This window comes from Salvelinus fontinalis, chromosome 21, assembly GCF_029448725.1.
Source record: "Salvelinus fontinalis isolate EN_2023a chromosome 21, ASM2944872v1, whole genome shotgun sequence".
Classification (NCBI taxonomy): Eukaryota; Metazoa; Chordata; class Actinopteri; order Salmoniformes; family Salmonidae; genus Salvelinus; species Salvelinus fontinalis.
Window position 1 is genome coordinate 24,963,876 of NC_074685.1, and position 27,456 is coordinate 24,991,331.

Below are 27,456 nucleotides of genomic sequence, written 5' to 3' on the forward strand. Positions count from 1 at the left end.
CTAGTCTTCTGATCCACGCCCCTACCTTTTATTTGAAAGTAACTGTGACCAACAGATGCATATCTGTATTCCTAGTCATGTGAAATCTATAGATTAGGGCCTAATTTATTTATTTCAATTGACTGTACTGAGTTCATTGAAGGAAGTCAATCTTCAAAATTGTTGCATGTTGTGTTTTATATTTTTGTTCAGTGTATTTATTACTACAATATGCTACTGCTACATTGTATTTGAGTTAAAACAGTGATTCTACACTTTTTGAGAGATTTAAAAGTGCTGCTACAATCAATTCTCTTTATATGAATCCTACCGTGTAACATGGAGACTAAGCTCTCTTGGACAGACTGCATAAGCATCAAGCATCTGGCCAAATTACGCAAAACCCGTGAATCTCCCTCCTTACCTTAACTAAGCTCACTCGAGGTCGATCCCATGTAAATATAAGGAAATCTAATGTAAAAACATGTCCAGTTCATTGTTTGTCTATGCTGTTTATTTGCATAGTGTTTAGGCAACCTTCTCCAAGTCTATAGGAAAAGACACCTCGTATGATTGGACTGGCCAGGGGTGTCCAGTAATACAGGTTATTTAAGGAGACATGTAATTTGAGTACACGTATATGTGGAGTATGGAGGGGTGTAACTGCTACAGTACCTAGCCAAGTCTGGTAGTCCGCTGACGTGAAATTCTGTGTGTATGTGTACGTGTGTGCGTGTGTGCATGCGCTTGTGTGCTGTCGTGGAAATATTCAGTCAATAATATTTCTCAAATACCGGAGCCTGTGAGTTCAAATAGACTTTTATTACAATATAATAAAAGCCGAGCTGTTTCATGAAAACAACTCCCTTTCCCGTCTTGGCACACACTCTTTATACAGGTTATATCCTTATGTCACACACATAGTAACTCCTCTTTATGATTCATCCCCGCTGGCATTTGGCCACCGTTATCCTTTTTGCCTTGCACTAATTTTAGTTTGGTTTCATATTAGGGCATGGAAACATTAGATCCATGTTCTCTCCTAAGACAGGTGCATGAATGTAGGTCATAGACATAACCATAGCAACCGTAAACATTAGCCTATAGCAATGGTACAAAAACAATCAGAAATGTCATCCTGCTAACTCCTCAGAAATGAACACACATGTTCTGGAAAAGTTCCAATAGGCGTAACCACAGCAACAGTAAATATTAGGCTAAAGCACTAGTACAGAAATAAACAGTCATGTCCACTCCCCAGACAGGTGCATGTCTAATGGTGTCTAATGACCCAGAGCACATGTAGAGTGCGATATTCTTGCTGGCCCCTCTGAAATGTATAATGGCCACACATGTTCTGGAAAATACGCAATAGTGCCTACATATCGATCTATGTGCTCGTGGATAGTGGCGTGCTTGTGTGTGTATGTGTGTGTCCGTGGAAAGCAAGTGGAAGCAATAAAACTATTTTTAGATGGACAGACCCACAGCAAAGTACAGCAGAAGTGTGCCAACTCCTTATCATGGAAGTTCTGTAGGTTATATGATAGACCTTGCTGGATGTGGAATTCAATATAGTCGTTTCCCTGTAACCGTTTCTCTGTGCCCCAGTTCAGAAGTATACTGAGGGTGTTGTGTAAGTTTTGGTGTGACGGGAGTGCACTGACAGTGACCGGTGATGCTGAATAATATGTCCTCCTTTCACTCTGTGCTTCAGCAGCCATGTTGCCCCACTGATGTCAGACATGCGTCACATGATATAATTCACTGACTAGTATTTATTTTACTGTTTTATTTTCCAATTTTGATATGCATATAGCCTACTACAGTTTCTCTGACTTTCACATTCCTCACCGTGCCTCCCTCTCTCTCTCTCTCTCTCTCTCTCTCTCTCTCTCTCTCTCTCTCTCTCTCACTTTCCCTGCACATACCATGTACTATAGCTCTGTGTTTCAAATCTCGTTTCTCACTCTTTCCCTTTCTCTCTCCCCTCTCTTCTTCTGACTCATATAGAATCAGGGAGGTCCGCTCTTAAAAACAGGTGACTCAATGGCACAGGAACACTGCAGAGGATAGTGTACCGAGCTCTGTCCTCCACACACGCATGCACACACGCATGCACACACACACACACACACACACACACACACACACACACACACACACACACACACACACACACACACACACACACACACACACACACACACGTCTACACTTGTCGCTTTCTGTGTGTCATATATTACACACACAAGCCAACACTCTCTCTCCCCCTCTCTCTTTCAAGCTCACACACACTCACTCTCAAGCACAAGCCAACAGTCTCTCTCTCTCTTTCAAATGCACACACACTCATTCTCAAGCACAAGCCAACACTCTCTCTCCCTCTTTCTTTCAAACTCACACACACTCACTCTCAAGCACAAGCCAACACTCTCTCCCTCTCTCTTTCAAACTCACACACTCACTCTCAAGCACAAACTAACACTCTCTCTCCCTCTCTTTCAAACTCACACACACTCACTCTCATGCACACGCTACACTTTCTCACCACCTCTCTCACACACATACACTCACGCACACACACACACACACACATGCATACACCCCCCCCCCCCCCCCCCCATTACCTCAGACTGAGCGGAAACTACATCCCTGTACGAGACAGTGACATTCTGCCTGCCTGGGTCTGTTGATGACCCTACTGTCCTGAATCACAAGGTCACACCATTGGTAGTATGCATGTAAATGACAATGACACATTTGCATGGAATATTTCTAGAGGACGAGCCAGGAGAGCAAGCAGTGAAGGGAGCCGTGTTACAGCACTACTCCTTTGATTGCTGTGATTGATCCAATGCTTACAGCAGACTTTGTGTCCCTGGCTAGATTGATATTAGGGGATACTGTTGCTACATCGTATTGTTACTGCAGTTTTATGATCACTAAGAGCTGGTTTCAATCCATATCGCAGAAGTTCCGCATTACATTTTAATGGTCATTTACAATTGAGCCGACATACTGTATGCAGCGTTTACCATGAATGCAGTCTCCTCGAACGCGGGAACATTGCCTTTCAATTTAAATCAAGCTAGAACGCGGATATTCCACGATACGGATTGAATTGAACCCTAAGAATACATTAGCCATCTTTGATGATGTATGAATATGGATCTTATAATACAGATACTTCCTTTTGAAGGTCTCTCAATGAATGCCCTGTGTATTTGGCCAAAGAATCATGTACATATCTGTTGTGTTGATTGTTACACCGGATTCTCACAGGGTATATGACATATACTCTATGTGATTGTCATCTTACTGTAGCTGTTATTAGGATTGACTAGTTCCATTCATTTTTATTGGTCGTTTACACATATTTTGCTGATGTTATCGCATTAAGAAATTAAATGAATACATTTAGAAATATCAGAACAAGCAATGTCAGTGTCCAGAATGTAAATATATATACACTCAGTGGTCATTTTATTAGGTACACCACCCCATTCATGAAAATTGATCACTACAACAGACAGTGAATCAGGTGGCCGTGGCTTGCTATATACAGTGGGGCAAAAAGTATTTAGTCAGCCACCAATTGTGCAAGTTCTCCCACTTAAAAAGATGATACAGACCTGTAATTTTCATCATAGGTACACTTCAACTATGACAGACAAAATGAGAAAAAAAATTCCTGAAAATCACATTGTAGGATTTATTATGAATTTATTTGCAAATTATGGTGGAAAATAAGTATTTGGTCAATAACAAAAGTTTATCTCAATACTTTGTTATATACCCTTTGTTGGCAATGACAGAGGTCAAACGTTTTCTGTAAGTCTTCACAAGGTTTTCACACACTGTTGCTGGTATTTTGGCCCATTTCTCCATGCAGATCTCCTCTAGAGCAGTGATGTTTTGGGGCTGTTGCTGGGCAACACGGACTTTCAACTCCCTCCAAAGATTTTCTATGGGGTTGAGATCTGGAGACTGGCTAGGCCACTCCAGGACCTTGAAATGCTTCTTACGAAGCCACTCCTTTGTTGCCCGGGCGGTGTGTTTGGGATCATTGTCATGCTGAAAGACCCAGCCACGTTTCATCTTCAATGCCCTTGCTGATGGAAGGAGGTTTTCACTCAAAATCTCACGATACATGGCCCCATTCATTCTTTCCTTTACACGGATCAGTCGTCCTGGTCCCTTTGCAGAAAAACAGCCCCAAAGCATGATGTTTCCACCCCCATGCTTCACAGTAGGTATGGTGTTCTTTGGATGCAACTCAGCATTCTTTGTCCTCCAAACACGACGAGTTGAGTTTTTATCAAAAAGTTCTATTTTGGTTTCATCTGACCATATGACATTCTCCCAATCTTCTTCTGGATCATCCAAATGCTCTCTAGCAAACTTCAGACGGGCCTGGACATGTACTGGCTTAAGCAGGGGTACACGTCTGGCACTGCAGGATTTGAGTCCCTGGCGGCGTAGTGTGTTACTGATGGTAGGCTTTGTTACTTTGGTCCCAGCTCTCTGCATGTCATTCACTAGGTCCCCCCGTGTGGTTCTGGGATTTTTGCTCACCGTTCTTGTGATCATTTTGACCCCACGGGGTGAGATCTTGCATGGAGCCCCAGATCAAGGGAGATTATCAGTGGTCTTGTATGTCTTCCATTTCCTAATAATTGCTCCCACAGTTGATTTATTCAAACCAAGCTGCTTACCTATTGCAGATTCAGTCTTCCCAGCCTGGTGCAGGTCTACAATTTTGTTTCTGGTGTCCTTTGACAGCTCTTTGGTCTTGGCCATAGTGGAGTTTGGAGTGTGACTGTTTGAGGTTGTGGACAGGTGTCTTTTATACTGATAACAAGTTCAAACAGGTGCCATTAATACAGGTAACGAGTGGAGGACAGAGGAGCCTCTTAAAGAAGTCTGTCTACAGGTCTGTGAGAGCCAGAAATCTTGCTTGTTTGTAGGTGACCAAATACTTATTTTCCACCATAATTTGCAAACAAATTCATAAAAAATCCTAGAATGTGATTTTCTGGATTTTCTTTTCTCATTTTGTCTGTCATAGTTGAAGTGTACCTATGATGAAAATTACAGGCCTTTCTCATCTTTTTAAGTGGGAGAACTTGCACAATTGGTGGCTGACTAAATACTTTTTTGCCCCACTGTAAATCAGGCAGACAGGCATCAAGACATTCAGTTACTGTTCGATTGAACGTTACAATGGGCAAAACAAGTGAGCTAAGCTATTTTGAGCATGGTATGATCGTCACTGCTAGGCGCGCCGGTTCCAGTATCTCAGGAACGGTCGGTCTCCTGGGATTTACCAAAAATGACGCAACAAACAAAAAACATCCACTCAGCGGCAGTCCTGTGGGTGAAAACTGCTTGTTGATGAGAGAGGTGGAAGGAGAACGGCAAGAATCGTGCAAGCTAACAGGTGGGCCACAAACAACTTTGGTGTGCAAAATGGCATCTCTGAACACACAACTCGTTGATCCTTGTCACGGATGGGCTATTGCAGCAGACGACCACATCGGGTTCCATTCCTAGCAGCTAAAAACAAGAAGAAGCAGCTCCAGTGGGCATGACCACCAACACTTGAGGAGTGGAAAAACATTGCCTGGTCTGGCAAATCCCGGTTCCTGTTGGGTCATGCTGATGGCAGAGTCAGGATTTGGCGTAAGCAGTATGAGTCCCATCCTGCCTGGTGTCAATGGTACAGGCTAGTGGCGGGGGTGTACTGGTGTGAGGAATTTTAGGCCCCATGATACCAATTGAGCAACGATTGAATGCCATACCCCCAACAATTCAGGCTGTTCTGGAGGCAATTGCTCTGACCCACTACTACAGTGAACAAAACTATAAACGCAATATGAAACTTACAGTTAATAAAAGGATATCAGTCAATTTAAATCAATAATTTAGGCCCTAATATATGGATTTCCCATGACTGGGAAAAAACAAATATGCATATGTTGGTCACAGATAACTTTAAAAAAAGGTAGAGCCTTGGATCAGAAAACCAGTCAGTATCTGTTGTGACCACCATTTGCCTCATGCAGCGTGATACATCTCCTTCTCATAGAGTTGATTAGGCTGTTGATTGTGACCTGTGGAATGTTGTCCCACTCCTCGTCAATGGCTGTGCGAAGTTGTTAGATATTGGCGGGAACTGGAGCATGCTGTCGGACACGTCAATAGAGAGCATCCCAAACATGCTCAATGATTGACATGTCTGGTGAGTATGCAGGCCATGGAAAAACTGGAACATTTTCAGCTTCCAGGAATTGAGTACAGAGCCTTGCGAAATGGGGCTGTGCATTATCATGCTGAAACATGAGGTGATGGCGGTGGATGAATGGCATGACAATGGGCCTCAGGATCTCGTCACGGTATCATTGTGCATTCAAATTGACATCGATAAAATGCAATTGTATTTGTTGTCCGTAGCTTATGCCTGCTCATACCATAACCCCACCGCCACCATGGGACACTCTGTTCACAACGTTAATATCAGCAAACCGCTCGCCCACACAACGCCATACACGCTGCCTGCCATCTGCCCGGTACAGTTGAAACCGGTATTCATCCATGAAGAACACACTTCTCCAGCATGCCAGTGGCCATCGAAGGTGAGCATTTGCCCACTGAAGTCTGTTACGGCGGCGAACTGAGGTCAGGTCAAGACATTGGTGAGGACAACAAACACACAGATGAGCTTCCCTGAGACGGTTTCTGACAGTTTGTGCAGAAGTTATTTAATTGTGCAAACCCACAGTTTCATCAACTGTGCGGGTGGCTGGTCTCAGACGATCCCGCAGGTGAAGAAGCTGGATGTGGCGGTCCTGGGCTGGCGTGGTTACATGTGGTCTGCGGTTATGACGCCAGTTGAACGTACTGCCAAATTCTTTAAAACGACATTGGAGGCGGTTTATGGTAGAGAAATTAACATTCAATTCTCTGAGAGTATGTGAATAGAAAAGGTGTGTACAGCAGTAGTTATATAGGATGAGCCATGACTAGAATACAGTATATACATAAAAAGTGAATAAAACAGTATGTAAACATTATTAAAGTGACCAATGTTCCAACGACTATGTACATAGCAGTCTCTAAGGTGCAGGGTAGAGTACCAGTGGTAGCCAGCTAGTAACAGTGACTAAGTTCAGGGCAGGGTACAGGAGGACGGCTAGTGGTGATTATTTAACAGTCTGATGGCCTGGAGATAGAAGCTGTTTTTCAGTCTCTCGGTCCCAGCTTTGATGCATCTCTACTGTCTCCGCCTTCTAGATGGTAGTTTATTGGTCACATGCACAGAATACAGGGTGTAAACGGTATTGTGAAATGCTGACTTGCATCTTTCTCTAATACACACACAAGTATTAAGTGCACACTTACATCACAGTGACTCCACACACACACACACACAACACACACATGCACACACACTAGGGTTGGGAGGTATCCAGATTTTCATACCGTCATACCATTTCATACCGAGGTATACAGTATTACCGGAAAGGGATTTAATGTCTGTGCTGTAACCAAGAAGCTTGATTTTGACATCTAGCCACTTAGCTAGCAAGTAAGCAAACAAAATGCATTGCTGGATATAATTTATTTGACATGTCTCAGATTTCTTATAGTTATACTTAACTTATAGCTAGTTATAAGCAGTGGCATAGCCCACACTCTAATGCCTTTTCTCTCTCTCTCTCTCGCTCTTTCTCGCTCTCTCTCACTAAAAGGGCTTTTTTCAAAGGGATTTATTGGCATTGGAACATGTTTACATTGCCAAAGCAAGAGGAATAGATAATTAACAAAAGTTAAATAAATGTATTAATCAGAAATTAACTTTAAACATTATACACAACAGTAAAGTTTCAAAAGAATAGAGACATTTCAAATGTTAGATTACTGGCTATGTACAGTGTTGTAAAAATGTGCAAATAGTTGAAGTACAAAAGGGAAAATAAATAGATAAGTACTGGTTACTCTCTGTTAAGGGCCAAATAGTATTCCAGTTTGCTTTGTTTTTTGTTATTTCTTTCCTATGTGTCAAGTAATAATTGTTCTGTTTTCTCATGATTTGGTTGGTTCTAATTGTGTTGCTGTCCTGTTTGTGTTTGTGAACAGAGCTCCAGGACCAGATTGCTGTGCCGACTTTTCTCTGGGTTAATCTCTCTGTAGGTGATGGCTTTTTTATTGAAGGTTTGGGAATCGCTTCCTTTTAGGAGGTTGTAGCATGTAACAGCTCTTTTCTGCATTTAGATTATTTGTGGGTATCGTCCTAATTCTGCTCTGCATGCATTATTTTGTGTTTTACGTTGTACATGGAGGGTGTTTTGCAGAATTCTGCATGCAGAGTCTCAATTTGGTGTTTGTTCCATTTTGTGAATTCTTAGTTGGTGAGTGGACCCCAGACCTCAGAACCGTAGAGGGCAATGGGTTATATAACTGATTCAAGTATTTTTAGCCAGATCCTAAATGAGATGTTGAAATGTATGTTTCTTTTGATGGCGTAGAAGGCCCTTCTGACCTTGTCACTCAGATCGTTCACAGCTTTGTGAAAGGCAGAGGTAGATATTGTTTTTTGTGTGCTCTAGGGCAACGGTATCTAGATGGAATTTGTATTTGTGGTCCTGGCAAATGGACCTTTTTTTGGAACATATTTTTTTTTGTCTTAATGAGATTCACTGTCATGGGCCAGGTCTAACAGAATCTGTGCAGACGAGCTAGGTGCTGCTGTATTGATATATATGTTGAAAAGGGTGGGGCTCAAGCTGCATCCCTGTCTCACCCCTGGGGAATGAAATATTTTTTACCAATTTTAACAGAAACACTTCTTGTTTGTGTACATGGATTTTATAATGTCGTATGTTTTGCCGCCAACTCCACTTTCCATCAATTAATATAGCAGACCCTCATGCCAAATTGAGTCAAAAGCTTTTTTGAAATCAACAAAGCATGAGAATAATTTTGGGTTTGGTTTATTTGTTTGTCAGGTATTGTGTACAGGGTGAATACGTGGTCTGTCATATGGTAATTTGGTTAAAAGCCAATTTGTAATTTGCTCAGGATGTTGTTTTCACTGAGGAAATATAGGAGTCTGCTGTTAATGATAATGCAGAGGATTTACTTGAGGTTGCTGTTGAAGCAGATTCCACAGTAGTTATTGGGGTCAAATTTGTCTCCATTTTTCTGGATTGGGGTGATCAGTTCTTGGCTCCAAATATTGGGGAAGATGCCAGAGCTGAGGATGGTGTTAAAGAGTTTAAGTGTAGCCAATTAGAATTTGTATGTGTTTATTATATAATACATTTTTCTCACTCTCTCGCTCACTTTCCAATTTCGATATGCATATAGCCTACTACAGTTTGCATCTAATATCTGTCACATTCCTCACTGTGCCTCTCTCGCTCTCACTCTCTCTCTCCCCCTCTTTCTCATGCTGTATTTCTAAAAGCCCTGATGTCCTGCTGTCATTGTCAGTGGGGCTGACGCAGCTGCTGTGACTGTTTGTTTGTTTACCTCCTACGCCCACTTGGAGTCCATTAGTCTAACACCAGTCTGCCTGCCTAGAACTCACTGGCAGTCCCTCTTCTGAGTCTACCCCCTCATCTCTGCTACTGAGGGATAGAGACAGGTACCACTACAGGAGTACACTGTCAGAAACCTGTGTAGAGGGACTCAAGTGGAGGGTGGTTAAAATGTTAGTGTTTAGGTTGAGGGAATTGACGGTAGTTAGTTACTGCAATAAGCATATGCACCAGACGGGGTAAGAAATATGTGGATGATGCATTGTATGATAAATATGTATTATGCACTATACGTTTACACTGTATGTTGTGCTGTATATGTTCCCATTGTGATTACAACGAGAGCTTGGAGACAGCTAAAAAACGTGGAACTTGGCTGTTTCCATCCAATGTTAGACAAAACCTTCCATCCAGAGTTTTAGTCTAAGTGCACTGCTTCAGATTAGAAAAAGAATCTAGACAATATCATATCGCCAACAAATAAATCACTATATCCATATTACATAAGCCAGTGATTCATAAGCCGATTCCAACGACAAACAAAAATGATCTGACATTGACTTTGTATAGACAACTTATCCCAGGGGAGAAGTCAAGCAAAGCCTGATGTTGCGTTATAAGCAGCTATAAGCACTCAGACATCTCTCTCGCTCTCTCTTTCTCTCTTCTCTCTCTTCTCTCTCTTCTCTCAATGCATCAACGAGAGCCGTGGCAGACGCTCTGTCAGTCCGTCCCGATTGGTAGAACTGTTGCCAGGGAGTCGGCCGTCTCAACAACGTGGATGGAATCTGTTGTCTGTTACACTTTAGACATGAGAACAACTGCAGTATCTGAATATTTATAGAGATGGATTGTTCATATTGAGATTGTATAGCCTCACCGTTATAGCAGTGGCTATAGACTTTGCACTGGAAAGCTTTTAGCATATATTGCCTCAGTTTAATATTGTATAGAATTTGAATGGACTCATCAAAGGGACATAGAATCATCACAGGTTTAAACAATAGCTCCCATTACAAACATTGAAAAGTGCTGCTGTGCTTTAAAACATGTTTTGTGTTATATTGTCACTTTGTGCATATTCTCTAAACTTGTTTAATTTCAGTGTTGTGTGGAGTGTAGGGAGTAGGGTTGACCTATACCATCTGGTCTATAAGCCTGCATTGCATATTAAAATACTCCAGCCTGCTATTACAAATAATCAGCACCAGCAACCAGAGTGCAGCCCTGATTAACACATTCCAATAGAGTTGGTAGGAGCAATAACAGCATTCAATTCTCCCGTTCCATAAACGACACCTACACACTCATAACTCACAGCGACACATAAAGACATGATTATAAAAACACACCTAGTAAAAAAAAGAGAGAGGGAGCTGTCAATGAGGCTTTGACGTACAGCAGCGCACAGGCGTGGACACACACACACTTGCTCACCCACAAACACACACACACACACACACACACTCTCTGACACAAGTACTCTATTTGTTTCTCTCTCTCTCTCAAATATATATATTCAAATATATATATATTTATTTATCTCTATCCCGCTCCCTCTCACAACTTCACAGACACAAACAGACACACACAGAGCACACGACAGCCAAACAATAATCTCTCGTGGACAGACCACGTAAACATAAATCTGACTAAATTACATGAGATTTTAGTTCTGGGTTAACCAAGATTAGCCAGACAGACAGCCGGTTGATTTAACCAAGATTAGCCAGACATAGACAGCCGGTTGATTTAACCAAGATTAGCCAGAAATAGACAGCCGGTTGATTTAACCAAGATTAGCCAGACATAGACAGACGGTTGATTTAACCAAGATTAGCCAGAAATAGACAGCCGGTTGATTTAACCAAGATTAGCCAGAAATAGACAGCCGGTTGATTTAACCAAGATTAGCCAGAAATAGACAGCCGGTTGATTTAACCAAGATTAGCCAGACATAGACAGCCGGTTGATTTAACCAAGATTAACCAGACATAGACAGCCGGTTGATTTAACCAAGATTATCCACACATAGACAGCCGGTTGATTTAACCAAGATTAGCCAGACATAGACAGCCGGTTGATTTAACCAAGATTAGCCAGAAATAGACAGCCGGTTGATTTAACCAAGATTAGCCAGACATAGACAGCCGGTTGATTTAACCAAGATTAGCCAGAAATAGACAGCCGGTTGATTTAACCAAGATTAGCCAGACATAGACAGCCGGTTGATTTAACCAAGATTAGCCAGACATAGACAGCCGGTTGATTTAACCAAGATTAGCCAGAAATAGACAGCCGGTTGATTTAACCAAGATTAGCCAGACATAGACAGCCGGTTGATTTAACCAAGATTAGCCAGAAATTGACAGCCGGTTGATTTAACCAAGATTAGCCAGACATAGACAGCCGGTTGATTTAACCAAGATTAGCCAGACATAGACAGCCGGTTGACGGAGTTCATTTCTTTATATTTGTTATCAGAGATGTACAAAGTCTAAATTTAGTGGGCTGTTTCAGAGCTGGTGTGCTGTGCGCAGTGCTGTGTCCTCCCATCTGCCTGACTCAACATATTTCTGGATCCCCCTCCCCCTCTCTGCCCAGGCTGGCACGTACATGCATGTCTGTAGACTCTATACCCAGCATGCTTCACTTCTCTCTGTGCTGTGGCGCGCGTGGGACTCACTGCATTGCAGCCCTGTGTGCATTAATTGGCAGAAAGACAGAAGCTCAGAGGGAAAGTGCCGTGACATGAAGAGAGGAAGGGGGGAAGAGAAAGGGGGTGATGTCTTTCCCTGTGGGGATGTGAAGTGAGAAGTTTGCCCAGTTTGGATATCTCTATTTGCATTACCTTTGGCAGGCTGGGTTGTTGTCTGGCTGGAGGGAGGGAGGGAGGGAGGGAGGGAGGGAGGGAGGGAGGGAGGGAGGGAGAGAGGGAGGGAGGGAGGGAGGGAGGGAGGGAGGGAGGGAGGGAGGGAGGGAGGGAGAGAGGGAGGGAGAGAGGGAGGGAGAGAGGGAGGGAGGGGGAGAGAGAGGCCGAGAGAGAGAGGAAATACCACATGACAAGAATAACAAGATACTTTTATCTAATTTCCGATTATCTGTAATTTCATGTATTTGTGCCATCATTGCGCCTACACTGTGTATACTAGCTGGTGTTGTTTACATTGCTAAGCAGTGAGTAAATTACCAGTGAATCTACAAGTTTTCATAATATGCCAAATGTTAAGAGGGAAAAAAGGATTGGCACACACACACACACACACACACTTCATGTTGCCCACACACTACACTCTCCCTCTTTCCCTCTCTCTATCCCTCTCACTCAGTTTTCCCTTTCATCTCTCCCTCTCTCAGTCTCTCTCTCTCTTACGTGTGTCAATCTGTGTCATGGTTGTTTTATGTTCACAGCTTCCTTCACAGTCCTTAGCAGAGACACTCTCTGTACAGTAAGCTGCTGTCTAACGTTTCCCTGGGCTTTCCTCTGTCACACTCAATGACGTCTGGGGTCCTTTTTCCCGCTTTAATCCACCGACAAACAGCAGTCCGGGAGACCTGCTCAGTGCCTGTCCAAAAATGCAACCAGACAACAGAGGGAGCTGTCTACCTGAACAAGCTAACATAGTGAACTCAGTGACATCTCACTTGGAGAACTCACTCACTCATGTTTAAAATCCCCCAAGAGACAGTCACAGAGTTTTAACAGACACTCCCAATGTGATACTTGCACAAACGCTAGCAAGTTTAATCTTTTCCGTCATTCAGAATCAGTAGTGGTATGAGCTGTTTAAGTATGAGTCACATTCTCAATATGTTCTTGCATCAAACTGGAGATTTCAGGGTGAATGACAGGGCTACTTTCAACTGCACATTTCAGACATATAATTAACTCCTTTTCTCTCCTTCCTTTTTTCTCATTCAACTCTCATTTTATTAACTTGCTATTTTTATGACGTTTTCTATTTTTTGGCAATTGCTTAGGTTCAGATAGGAGCTGAAGTTGCTACAACGCAATTGCCTTTCTTTGCGACGTTCCCTCTGTCTCAACTCCCCCCACCCCCCTCCACCCAGTCTCCGTCTCTGTTTGTCTGTAACTCTACCCTGTTTTTTTCTTCCGCTCCATCCCTCCCTCTCCCCGTGACATACGTATAGATGCTGCATTGATTGCACACAGAGAGCCTCCCACTCCTTTCATCATTGATGCGCTCTCTCCAGCTGCAGCAGCACTTGTTGAATTCAGCCCTGGGAGAGGGAGAAGGTGAGAGCGAGGGAGAGTAAAAGGAGAGTGAGAAAGAAAAGAGCGAGGGAGAAAAGCTTTGACAGGGAGAGAAAACGGAGGGACGGAGAAAAGCTTTGAGAGAGAGAATGAAAACCGAGGGAGGGAGAAAAGCTCCGAGCTCTAAGTGAGGCAGAGAGCAAGATAAAGTCAGAGAGTGAGGCTTTGAGAATAAGAGAGAGCAACAGAGTGCTTTTTTCTCTCTCCTCCTGCTTTCTTTTCTGGTGCTGGCGCGTGAAAGCTTCATGGTGTGTCCGCTCTCCTTTCCTGAGGATTGGGATGTACAGGTCAGAGCTGTCTGCGATGGATGGGATGTGTGTGTGTGCGTGTGTGTGTGTGCGTGTGTGTGTGTGTGTGTGTGTGTGTGTGTGTGTGTGTGTGTGTGTGTGTGTGTGTGTGTGTGTGTGTGTGTGTGTGTGTGTGTGTGTCCATCCATGTGTGTGCGAGAAAGAGGAGAAGAGAAGAGAGGGATGTGCATGTGTCTGCGGAGGCAGGAGAGAGGGATGACACTTTTCAGTTTGTATTCCTGGAAACCTTTCTGCAGCATTGCTCAATAATGAAACTGGCGAGTGAGTGGGGAAGCAAAACACAAAGATAAGGTTCATGGAATGAAGGAGCATATGCAAATACATCTGGGGAGCTTGTATTCCTGTAACTGGTTGTTATTGTAAAGGAAGCTATCAAAGTTATATTTATTTGTGTCTCCAAAGTTATGTGTTTCCAGGGATTATGCATGTGTTTCCTTGCTGGCTACAGTTTAGTTTATACAGTCAAAGTGAAGGGATCACACTTACGAGTCTGAATAATATGTGTCAATTATATCATTACACTGGTTATATTGACTTCCTTTTATCACTGAATTCTACTACTTTGAATTCTTACTTTGCATATTAACGGAACATTATTTATTCATTCATTTTTTATACAATATTTCTGCAGTTTCTATGTTTTCAGCGAGGTCTGCCAAATGATGACATCATTTAATTATTTCATACTTTACAGAAAATGTGATTTTTTTGGTATTATTTTAAGAATTTCTGCTTTTTATAGTTCTGTGAAATCAAGCCATCTTAACTAAAATTGGTATTTTACAATACCTTCATTCAAATGAATTGATGTTCATGTGTTTAAATAGCTTCCTCTGCCTTTTTCTCTTTCTGTCTATTTCCCACCCTCTTTTCTCTCTCTCTTTGTTCACACACTCTTCTCTCACCTTTCTTTTTCTGATCTCTCTCACACTTCACTCTTTCTTTCTCTCACCCCAGCCCACTCTAGCCTCTCTTTCACACATCACTTTCACTTGTCTGTCTCACCTCTCTTTTTGCTGTCTGTCTCTCACACACTGAACTGTATCCTCCTTTCTTCTCAACTTTTCCAATTTGTCTAATCCATCCCTTTCCTTCTACAGATGTCCCTCTCACTGATCTTGTCTGTGGTGACTCTTTAAAGCCTCTCTTCCTCCTCCTCTTCCTCCACCACCATGTCCCAGCTGCTCCACGTGGAGATCCCCAGCTTCGGCAACACCGTGCTGGGCTCCCTCAACGAGCAGCGCCTGCTGGGCCAGTATTGTGATGTCTCCATCCTGGTAAAAGGCCAGCCCTTTAAGGCCCACCGGGCTGTACTAGCCGCCAGCAGCCTCTACTTCCGAGACTTGTTTAGCGGCTCATCCAAGAGCCAGTTCGAGCTGCCCTCATCAGTGACTCCCGCCTGCTTCCAGCTTATATTATCCTTCTGCTACACGGGCAAGCTGACCATGGCAGCCAGCGAGCAGCTGGTGGTGATGTACACCGCCGGGTATCTTCAGATCCAGCATATTGTGGAGCGGGGCATGGACCTGATGTTCAAGGCCAACTCGCCCCACTGCGACTCCCAAACGGCCGCTATGGAGGAGCAGCAACCAGGCTCAGAGCCCCAGAGTCCCAGCAACAACACCCTGGCTGGGGCAGGGACCTCCATCCTGGGGCCGCAGGGCTGGTCCCCCTCCCTGGTGCTGCCCACACGGAAGATCAAACTGGAGGGATGCGATCCGACCCCACTGGGGTTGCCCAGCCTGAGTCATCATAAGAGAGGGTCCTCTTCATCTGAGCTAGGGGGGCGGCTCTCCAGGGGGAGCTCATTGTTTTACACAGGGTCGGTCGGGACCACCATCTTCCCGGGGATGCAGCCCTACCCAGTGGCCGGGGGAGAGAGGTCCAGTCCTGGGGCCTCCAGCCTGCCCACCACAGACAGCCCCACCTCCTACCAGAACGAGGATGAGGAGTTTGAGGAAGAGCCGTACGACGGGATCACGGAAGAGGCCTACAGTCAGATCTATGGGCGCTCAGCTAACCCATATGGAAGTAAGTATCAACTGTTGCTTGATAATGCAGTTGTCTGTTACTGTATATCTTTTACCTGGTATTTACCTTAGAACTACATGTTTAAAATTGTGGTTTTCTTGAAAATACTTTCCAGGACTGCATCACATAAAGTGCTGCCCAATTCTCTGATAACCTCTTAGCATGAGAATATCCTTTGATGTCAAAGCGAAGGTTCCCTTGCAATATCTCACTTCATGAATCAAATGAAGCAATATTCCTTTCATTTTGAAATGTAAGAATCAAAGAATATGTTGCATATTATACAGAAAAAAACAGCCATGTAGAAAAATGGTTTTGGGGGCAATATTTAAGAAACGTATTACTAAATGTTGCATGTGAGCTGGAGAATGGATCAGGTTAGTACTCTTGTATCAAGTAACACATTTGATATCCAAGCGTGCCAGTTTTGTAGGCTGTCCTATACATTGTTCTTACAAAATCATGAATGGATGTGTCATAAATAATGTCACATGTGGCTTCATAAAATGGGTTTCATATAATGCATCTCATAGCATGTCATAAATGATATACATAATTTAGGCCTGCTTAACATTAGCATTGCATCATGTCATGCTTATAGTCAGTGGTGATTTTAGCATGTAAATCTTGGTGGGGAAAACAAAAAACAATGTTGGGGATGCATGCCAGCAAAGCCACTACACAACACTAAACAATAGATTAATTGCACTATAACGGTGACAAACGGTGCCCACAAACTGCTAGGGCCTACATAAAGCTGTCCCAACAGCAGAGTCCCAACAGCAGTCCCAACACCTTACCACTGTTTCACCTGGCTATCAGCTGAGCCTTGTCTGGCAGCGAAACAGTTCAGCCACATTTACTGCCTTTAAAAAAAAACATAGCTGACTTACTTAAACAAATGTGGTTTCTACTGACAATTGCGATGTACAAACTATGGCATAAGGGGACAACAAGCAGATAAGAGGCAATCTGTAATTTCGATTAAGACATTAATGAGCGAGTTAGGACGAACGTAGTCAATATTTAACTATTTGTTCAGCACTTTTGAATGTACAGCTACAGAATTCAGAACATGGGCCGTTCTTACAGTGTTCTCCCTTTACACCAAGTCAGAACCGTAGAATAAATAAAGGGGGCATATAAGCAGACAATGAAAGCTCTTACAATATTCAATGATTACATTTCTCTAAAACAGGTTATAGGCTACATGTGCACCACCAAGTCAGAACAGTAGGCTAAATTAAGAAGGGAAAATAGACCAAATTATTAGGGTGAGGCACATGGGCTACTGACAGCTTACTACACAACATACACTTGGTATTACTTTCTTATCTACAGTATACATATCTCCCTGGCATATTACATAATTTATGCAGCAGCATACAATACATTTTTGGACTTACCTTGATGGGCTCACTTGGAACAGGAAGGTGGCGCGGCAGTCCTTCGCGGACTAATTTTGTCATCAAACTTTGTCATCAAAGTCTGGCATTCTCTGGATTTATGGTGCTTTCAAGACAACTGGGAACTCTGGGGGGGGGGGGGGGTACAAGGTAGAATCATGATGATGTCAGTGATCTTCAGGTCGTAGCTCTAGAAAGAGGCCTGAGTTCCCGACTTACAATTCCGAGTTGGATGACCGTTCCAAACTTATTTTCCCAGTTGGAGCTTGTTTTTTCCCGAGTTCCCAGTTGTTTGAACTCACTTAAGTCTGATTTCCCAGTTCCGAGTAAACAGTTGTTTTTGAGAGAGGCAGAAATCATGCTGGATTGACAGTATGGCTAATGTTGAATGTTTATCATTTTAAGCTTGGAAAAGAGACCCTTAAACCCAGAATTGGGACCATACACCCACCCTACTGAATTGCAGGCCAGTGATTGCTTTCATAGTTGAATTTGCGATTTAGAACTGGTTGTGTAATGTTTATGTCCAATGGCCGAAGAGCATTGTTTTATCTAGAATTTCTTTCCATTATTTCTCTTCATATGACAAGGATAAAAAAGGATTTGCCAGTAGATTTGACTTGATTCATGATGATGACTGCTAGCTAAGAATTTGAATGTATGATGTTGACATGATCAGTCCAAACAAAGCTACTGTATATATAACTTGATTTTATCTGTGGCCAATGATCTTGAGCCTTCTTGGATGGGCACTTCTAATGTAACTCTATGGCAGCACCCAAGGGACTTGAATTTTCGAGCTCTACCCTTAGATTTGGCAGTGACGCAGTGTCATCATGAGTGACAGAACACTGAGCCAATCACGGCGCAACTAGAGAACATTACCAACCCCACGCTCCGTATTTTCCGCTGGCTGCCTCAACACCACAGAAAGCACTGAGCTAGGCTGAAACCCCTGCATTTTGGAGCTGCCTTACTCAAGAAAGCATAAAAAAGACCATGTTTGTATGGAGGGTATATTAACTCAATGAAATGTATTAGATTTTTTTTTTTTTTTACATTGATTGCAAACTGATATGTGACACGTATTAATGGAAAAATTGTGTTGCTAAAAATGTGGGGCTCAAAACAGGCACTGAATGACAGGTTGCCACTGCTTATGGGACTTTATACAGGCATTTGGGAACACTGTCTGAAGTTATACATTTCACTGTACATCGTGACCAACAACAGCTCCTTTATCACAACTCTAATGCACACACACAGTGCTTCATATTTGTTGCTGCTCAAGGCATTGCTATTGGACAGGTTTGTCAAAGTCTAAAGTTTCAGCATTCTATCTGCAATCAGTCAGAGCACCCCAGGGTGACATTGTGGGATATTTGAGAGTGGTGTGTGTGTGTGTGTGTGTGTGTGCGTGTGCATGCGGGTGCGCATGCGCATGAGCGTGTGTGTTTTTACTATCCTTGTGGGGACCAGAAGTACAACTCAGACAAGTGGGGACATTTTGCTGGCCCCCATAAGGAAAATTGCTATTTTAGGCTTAGGTTTAGGGTTCGAGTTACAATTAGGGTTAGAATTAGGGTTGGGGTTAAGGTTAGGGTTAGGGGTTAGGTTTGGGGTTAAGGTTAAGTTTAGTGTTAGGGTTAGGGTTAGGGGTTAAGGTTAGGGTTAGAACTAGGGTTGGGGTTAAGGTTAGGGTTAGGGGTTAGGGTTAGGTTTGGGGTTAAGGTTAGGGTTAAGGTTAGGGTTAGGGGTTAAGGTTAGGGTTAGGGTTAGAACTAGGGTTGGGGTTAAGGTTAGGGTTAGGGGTTGGGGAAAATATGATTTTGAACTGGAATCAATTGTTTGGTCCCCACAAGGATAGAAGAAGAAACGTGTGTGTGTGTGTGAGAGAGCACATCTGGCGTGTGTGGACGTGTCTGGTGTAAGTGTTTGTATGTACAGTATCTTGAGGTTAATGGGAAGTTTTGGGGAGGGAATCCAAAGTTTGAAACCAGTAACTCTCTCTTCTGTGTCCCTCAAGATGATGATACAGCACATTGCTTATCTGGAACTTAGAATTTATTAAACACCCTCACGACTAGATAGTAGTGTGTGTATGTGTGTGACTCTCATTCTCTTTGTCATTCTGTCTCTCTGTATTTCACGTAGGGTGAACGCCTCCCTATCTATAGAAAGGGTTTATAGTTCTATCCATAACTCTTCCCTATGAATTCCTACACTACAGATTTAACCCTCTCCTCACCTGTCCCTCTCCAGTCCAGGACAAGCCAGAGATGGCAGCCATGCCCCTGTCCCTGGAGAACCGCTCCTGTGTGCTGGTCCGTAGGGACCTGGTGGCCCTGCCCGCCAGCCTCATCAGCCAGATCGGATACCGCTGCCACCCCAAGCTCTACACTGAAGGAGACCCGGGGGAGAAACTGGAGCTGGTGGGAGGTATGCTGCAGGAGAGTAGAGGGAGATTGATGAATAGTGGTTAAATGTGCAAGGTCCCTGTTGGTCTTTGGATAAAGGGTTGAGATAAAAGGAATGGAAAGGAGGATACCTAGTCAGGTAGAGATTAGATCAAATGCTGTATGAAATGTTCAAGTTCAAGTTGATTTTCCATTTGCTATAAATACTTTGGAAATCGTATTAATAAGAGTTGTCACATAAGTGATGGGAATAAAGGGATACAAAATAAGTGATGGAGTGAAATAGCACTGTCAGGGTGATAGAGTACTTTTACAGCATAAATGTTTCATGAAAGAAATGAGAGGCTGGCAGAGTTGGGTTGTAAAGTAGCGATAGAAACACAGGGTAATGGAGTAGTGATAGAAACAGGGTAATGGAGTAGTGATAGAAACAGGGTAATGGATTAGTGATAGAAACACAGGGTAATGGAGTAGTGACAGAAACACAGGGTAATGGAGTAGTGATAGAAACACAGGGTAATGGAGTAGTGACAGAAACACAGGGTAATGGAGTAGTGACAGAAACACAGGGTAATGGAGTAGTGATAGAAACACAGGGTAATGGAGTAGTGATAGAAACACAGGGTAATGGAGTAGTGATAGAAACACAGGGTAATGGAGTAGTGATAGAAACACAGGGTAATGGAGTAGTGATAGAAACACAGGGTAATGGAGTAGTGATAGAAACACAGGGTAATGGATTAGTGATAGAAACACAGGGTGATGGAGTAGTGATAGAAACTCAGGGTAATGGAGTAGTGAGCTCTCTATCATACCACCCAAGGTACATCTGTGTTCATGACACGGGGCCAGCTGATGAACTGTCACCTGTGTGCTGGCATCAAACACAAAGTCCTACTGCGTCGCCTGCTCGCCACCTTCTTCGACAGGTAAGTCAAAGCTAGTCTAAAGGTATTGATTAATAATGACATTATATACATGTTTTAGGTGTGACTCAGATTCAGAAGATGTTAACCTTATCAGTACAGATTTATAATGATCTGTTTCATGTGGGGTCATATTCATACTCAAATCCATCCACATATCCAACTTACATTTACATTCCTTGCTTTCAAAGTGTAATATATATGTATGAATGTATATTCTCAAGTCAGCATAAATCTATGGTTTGGAGTGCAGCACAGTCAGTCGTGTTGAGACATGTAATCCTATGGGTTTGGTGTTACCGCTACCCTCTGGTGTTGGCTCTGTGTGCCTGCAGGAACACCCTGGCTAACAGCTGTGGAACTGGCATCCGTTCCTCTACCAGTGACCCCAGTAGGAAACCTCTGGACAGCCGTGTGCTAAATGCTGTCAAACGTGAGTCTGGCGCTGGTCAAATGTTGATCTTACATTGTGAAATATCTGTTTGTTTAGAATGGAGGATAATGGTTCATGGGGGTGGCAGCCTCTGTTGAATGATTATTGTTTAAGAGTCACACTATTGTAGATGGTTTATGAGATTATGACTGAAGAGGTGTGAATTCATGGAAGTTCAAGTACATTTTAACATCACTTGTTTAAGTGTAATATTTGTTTTATTATAATAAAACAACAATCATATACATGCATATATTCATATACAGTTCCAGTCAAAAGTTTAACCTTTACCGCTCCAGCGTTCCGCCAGCGGAACTCCTCCCACATTCCACTGAAAAGGCAGAGCGCGAAATTCAAAATATATTTTTTAGAAATATTTAACTTTCACACATTAACAAGTCCAATACAGCAAATGAAAGGTACACATCTTGTAAAACCATGTCCGATTTTTTATATGTTTTATAGCGAAAACAGCACGTATATTTATGTTAGCTCACCACCAAATACAAAGAAGGACAGAAATTTTTCACAGCACAGGTAGCATGCACAAAGCCAACCTAACTAACCAAGAACCAACCAAACTAACCAAGAAACAACTTAATCAGATGACAGTCTTATAACATGTTATACAATAAATCTATGTTTTATTCGAATTATTATTTATTCGACCATCACAGCTACCGTCAAAAATAGCACCGAAGCAGCCAGAGTAATTATAGAGACCAACGTGGAATACCTAAATACTCATCATAAAACATTTCTGAAAAATGCATCGTGTACAGCAAATGAAAGACAAGCATCTTGTGAATCCAGCCAATATTTCAGATTTTTTAAGTGTTTTACAGCGAAAACACAATATAGCATTATATTAGCTTACTACAATAGCCTACCACACAACCGCATTCATTCATCAAGGCACGTTAGCGATAGCAATAGGCACGTTAGCGTTAGCGAATAAACCAGCAAAAGATATTAATTTTCACTAACCTTCATAAACCTTCCTCAGATGACAGTCCTATAACATCAGGTTATACATACACTTATGTTTTGTTCGAAAATGTGCATATTTAGAGCTGAAATCAGTGGTTATCCATTATGCTAACGTAGCTTCTTTTTCCCAGAATGTGCGGATATTTCTATTAGACTCTCACCTATTCTGACCAAATAGCTATTCATAAACATTACAAAAAAATACATGTTGTATAGGAAATGATAGATACACTAGTTCTTAATGCAATCGCAGTGTTAGAATTCTAAAAATATCTTCATTACGACATAAGGCTTATGTTATAGCGAGAGAGTGGCCAAAACCTGGGCGCAAAACTACTAGTACACAGTTCGACAGATATATGAAATAGCATCACAAAATGGGTCCTACTTTTGGTGATCTGCCATCAGAATGTTCTACAAGGGGTCCTTTGTCCAGAACAGTGGTTGTTTGGATTTAGAACATCGTTTTTCCCTCTTGAATTAGCAAGCACACTGGCCAAGTGGCGCGAAGCTTTCCATCGTCAACAAACACAGACAACGCAACACGCCTAACGTCCCGAAAAAATTTCAATAATCTAATAAAATTATATTGAAAAAACATAGTTTACGATGATATTGTGACATGTATCAAATAAAATCAAAGCCGGAGATAGTAGTCGCCTATAACGACAGCTTTTCATAAGGCAATTCCCGGTCCATCTTCGCGCTTTCCAGAAAACAGGAAATGGATGACTCGTCGTGCCAAGAGGATTAATTCCACCTCAGACCAAGATAAACACTTCATTTCTTCTCTCACTTCCTCTTGAAATCTAGGGGAAGGTGTATGACGTGCATGTATACTCATACGTATCATGCCCATTTATAGGCAGGCCCTTGAACAGAGCATCATTTTCAGACTTTCCACTTCCTGGTCAGAAAGTGTGCTGCCAAATGAGTTCTGTTTTACTCACAGACAAAATTCAAACGGCTTTAGAAACTAGAGAGTGTTTTCTATCCAATAGTAATAATAATATGCATATTGTACGAGCAAGAATTGAGTACGAGGCCGTTTAAATTGGGCACGTTTTTCCCCCAAAGTGAAAACAGTGCCCTCTGTCCTCATCAGCACAACTGCTCATTGAAGGTTTAAAAAATATATATATTTTCTAATTGTAGAATAATAGTGGACATCAAAACTATGAAAATACACATATGGAAATGATGTAGTAACCAAAAACGTTTTTAAACAAATCAAAATATATGCTATATTTTAGATTCTTCAAAGTAGCCACCCGTTGCCTTGATGACAGCTTTGCACACTCTTGGCATTCTCCCAGCCAAGAGATAAAAATAAAAAATAAAGAAAAACCCTTGAATGAGTAGGTGTGTACAAACTTTTGACTGGTACTGTTGACTGAGCTACAGGCAAAACGGCTACTGATTTTCAAACCTGAATGTCTTCCAACCCCCCCCCCCCCCCCCCCTCTGTCTATCTCTCTCTCTCTAGTCTACTGTCAGAACTTTGCTCCCAACTTCAAGGAGAGTGAGATGAACGTGATTGCCGCCGATATGTGCACCAATGCCAGGCGCGTCCGCAAACGCTGGCTGCCCAAGATCAAGTCCATGCTACCCGACGGCATGGAGGTCTACCGGGCCGGTGTGGGGGTGGCCGCTGGCGTTGGTCTGGGCCTGGCCCTGGGAGCCGCCGGACCCGGGGTGGTGCTCCCCTTCGAAACCGACTTCAAATCCCTGACCCCCTCTAGCCTTTCCCTGGACCAGAGGCTGTACCCGGAACTCAAGGACCCGCTCAGGACTCACGCCCTGTTGGACATGGGCAGCCCGGGATCGGGGGTGGCTATAGGGGAGGACGTGGACGCGGAGATCGTTGGTTCCCAGGCAGGGGGGGATGAGCAGCAGGAGGAGGAGGAGGAGATGGGGTTGGATGGTGTGGAGGGAACGATGATGCCGGGAGGTGAGGCCGGAGAGCGGGGTGACATGGCCCCGGGACAGGAAGGGGAGGAGTTTTGAGAGGGCCTGATAGTGAACGGGCAGTGAACATCCCCTGACTACTGTCTCCGATCCGCCACACTTTGTCTATCGCTTGCTATTTCTTTTCTCCTCCATCTCTTGTCCTCCTCCACGCTCTCCAAAGGGAACCTCTCAGCACGAGAAGCCACGCTTGCAGAACTTACAGTACTGTGCAATGAACAAACACACACACACTGCAGTGTATTCTTTAGCAGGGCAGGGAGTACAAGAAGTACAAGATTTTTTATGCTGAACAGACACAGGCATTGCTGGGGAACAAGCAGAATGACTTAGCGAATATAAGAAATCTCTCATTTAAACATGGAAAAACATTACTTTACTATTTCTCCAGATTATTTTTTATGTTCTGGTTCATCTTCAAGACCCCATTGTAGAAAACTCAACAAAGTAACGCTGTTGTGTTATCATTCCTGCATAGTAGTAGAACTTGCTACGTAACAGTTTACTGTACATCTATGGAATGGATCAGATAAGACTGTAAAATTATAGCCCTCTTTCTTGGAATAGATAGATAGATGTATTTGATCATTTAAAACACAATACAACCACACATGTGGATAATGCATTTAAAATCATCAAGTTTGACACAAAAAAGTTTGAAAACATATCTCCATTGTGATTATCTTAAATAAATGGTTAAAACATAAACATAGTAATACTAGGGTAAACAGTAGACCTAAACTACTAGGCATACTTGGGTTACAGATATAATAATAATTAATACATTATTATTTAACCTGTATTGCGTTTTTCAAAGGAAAGCAGAATGGGTTCTGAAAATAACCTCAGTAATGCTGAAGCAGCAGACACTACACTGGCTGTGTGAGAGACTGAACATACAGTTCTCTACAGGAACAACATGGATCAGTGTATTTAATACAAATGACCATATTCCTTCTTTAAGTGCCACACAAATTCTTGGAAGAAATCATATCATCTCATCTCAACATACAGAGCAACAAATCAGTTGAACAATTGCATGTGGGGAAAAACCAAGCATGTGATTTTGTGACAGAGAAGAGAAACTTTTAACCTCTCATCCTGTTGCTTAAGGGTTGTGGTTTTCCAACTGATTGAACAAGTGATCTGGAAATATGAAGGGCTTTTTTGTCTATGGATCATCCTTATACAAGATGATTTCTTCTATTAGCCAGTCAATGCAATGCCTGTGACTTTTGGCGGATAAACTCACGTATATACACACACTGTTCCCACACACCTTGTGATTTTAACATCTGATACAGTACAGATGCATCTGAGACACTGACCAACCAGCTTAACAGTGTTTGCATCATTTAGCATACCTTTACAAAGAAACACACAATATCACAATGCCAGAGACACAAACATGCACTAACACAAAGCTTGCATGCAAAATGAATACAGAGACTCAGCAACAACAATAAAAACAGAGCCATTTATGAATCTGCATACAGAAAACAATCAGCATTTGCCTGAAGATAGATCATTAATAGGAGAGACTAGTATACGTGTTTCTCTTCGGAGTCATGCGTTTGGCCTACGTTTGACTCAGATTAGTGTAACCTGGGTTTGGCCTTGGCCTGGGGTGGAGGCATGCTAGAGACATGCTGGAAAGAAAGGATTGTCACTAAGACTACAGCACCCAGCCTACAGCTTCCTTTCATCCTCCGACAATTTTTGTTGTTGTAAATTATTGAATGAAACTAATATGAGACATTTCTGCTGGCTTATTTGAAGAGGTTATAGGGAGGGATTGATGGTAAACTTATGGAGCTGCTGAGATATGACTGTTCTAAAGAAGTAACTGACATTTGCCCCCTTATCTTGGAAGGTTTGAGGTTAGTGGACTTGGACGGCCGTTCATGCTGACGACGACAGTTAGGGAGATGAGAGACAAAATGTTGCACAGCGGCATTTACTTGTTTTGTCGCACTTTTTATTTTTATATATTTAGTCTGTTCTAGCTGTTCATTTTTGCCACAAGTAGGGATTCTAAATGGAAGGGTTGCTTGGGGTAACATATTGATAGGCCTATCAGACACCCACGCTGTATATATGTTATAGTTTATGAATGTGTACTTAATCTAAAACCTGGTTAAAAACATGAGGTTTCATCAACTCCCAAAACAGTAATTTGAATGAACAGCCTTTTTTTGTTGTTTTATAATTGCATGATGGGAAAGCACATCATGTTTGTTAGATATTATTGTTCTGGAAACATCTATATTTACTAAAAAACAAGATTGATCTGGTTTCAGAAACAAATCTATTTTTGTCCCCAATGTCATTCGACTTCAGCTTACACTGGGCCAACTTTCAAAACGCTGGCATGCTTGGGATAACATAACAATGAAACAAGAGAGAACAAACAAGATCACATTTCCTCTTTCCAATGCTTTACTATATATGCCATTTTCAAGATTGGGCCAATTGTGTTGTGTTTAATATATATATATGATCCTGTCGAATGGTTATTTTGGGTAAGCTTTAGTGTGGTGCTGTTTCTGTTATAAGGAGCCCAGATGTATAATTGCACTAGCTAGGAAATGAGGAAAAAATACGTTTACAAGAGTATTGTTGGAGAAATGTGACCTGCAAGGAAGGGGGATGAGTGAATGGTTGTTTGAGAGTGCGGGTGAATGTAAACTGTAGCACTGCTTCAGCTGGTTTCTAGCCTTGGTAGAGCATAGGAACAGTACTGTACATTAAAGTACAGGATCTTGGTGCCACAATATACAATTATTTTCTAGCAGCTTGTACAGAGTTGTATCTGCTCATATAAAGTGGGCCGGAGAATGGAATAACATGAAGTTATTTGAAAGAAAGGGTGACTGACTTTCCGTCTTAAGTGCACTGGAGCTGCTGTGTGATTTCAATAAAGAAGGATTGTGAAGATGTCTGCCGATGTCGGTGAATACTCAAATATACAGTCAAACTTGCCATGTTTGTTGGCCTATTGATAGGTTATTCACTTATTCTATCTACATCCCCAACAAGAAACCAATTATGTTCCTTGTTCTTTATCTCATCTATAATTAAACCTGCTTGTTGCAACTCATTAATAAGATAGGACAGATAGACGGTCTGAATACCAAGCCTGTAATATAGGTAATAACTGCTTTCTCCTTTGGTCGA

The 27,456-nt window shown here is 42.4% G+C and overlaps 1 protein-coding gene across 1 annotated transcript; it reads left to right on the forward strand.

Annotated features, from left to right (window-relative positions):
- The first annotated feature begins 15,276 nt into the window (after positions 1-15,276).
- On the forward strand, positions 15,277-27,218 carry LOC129818474 (nucleus accumbens-associated protein 2-like). The gene is made up of 5 exons (XM_055874398.1): positions 15,277-16,139; positions 19,808-19,984; positions 20,786-20,891; positions 21,224-21,321; positions 23,798-27,218. Exons 1-5 carry the CDS (start codon positions 15,281-15,283, stop codon positions 24,316-24,318), a joined length of 1,761 nt encoding a protein of 586 aa, XP_055730373.1. The 5' UTR covers positions 15,277-15,280; the 3' UTR covers positions 24,319-27,218.
- The last annotated feature ends 238 nt before the right edge of the window (positions 27,219-27,456 follow it).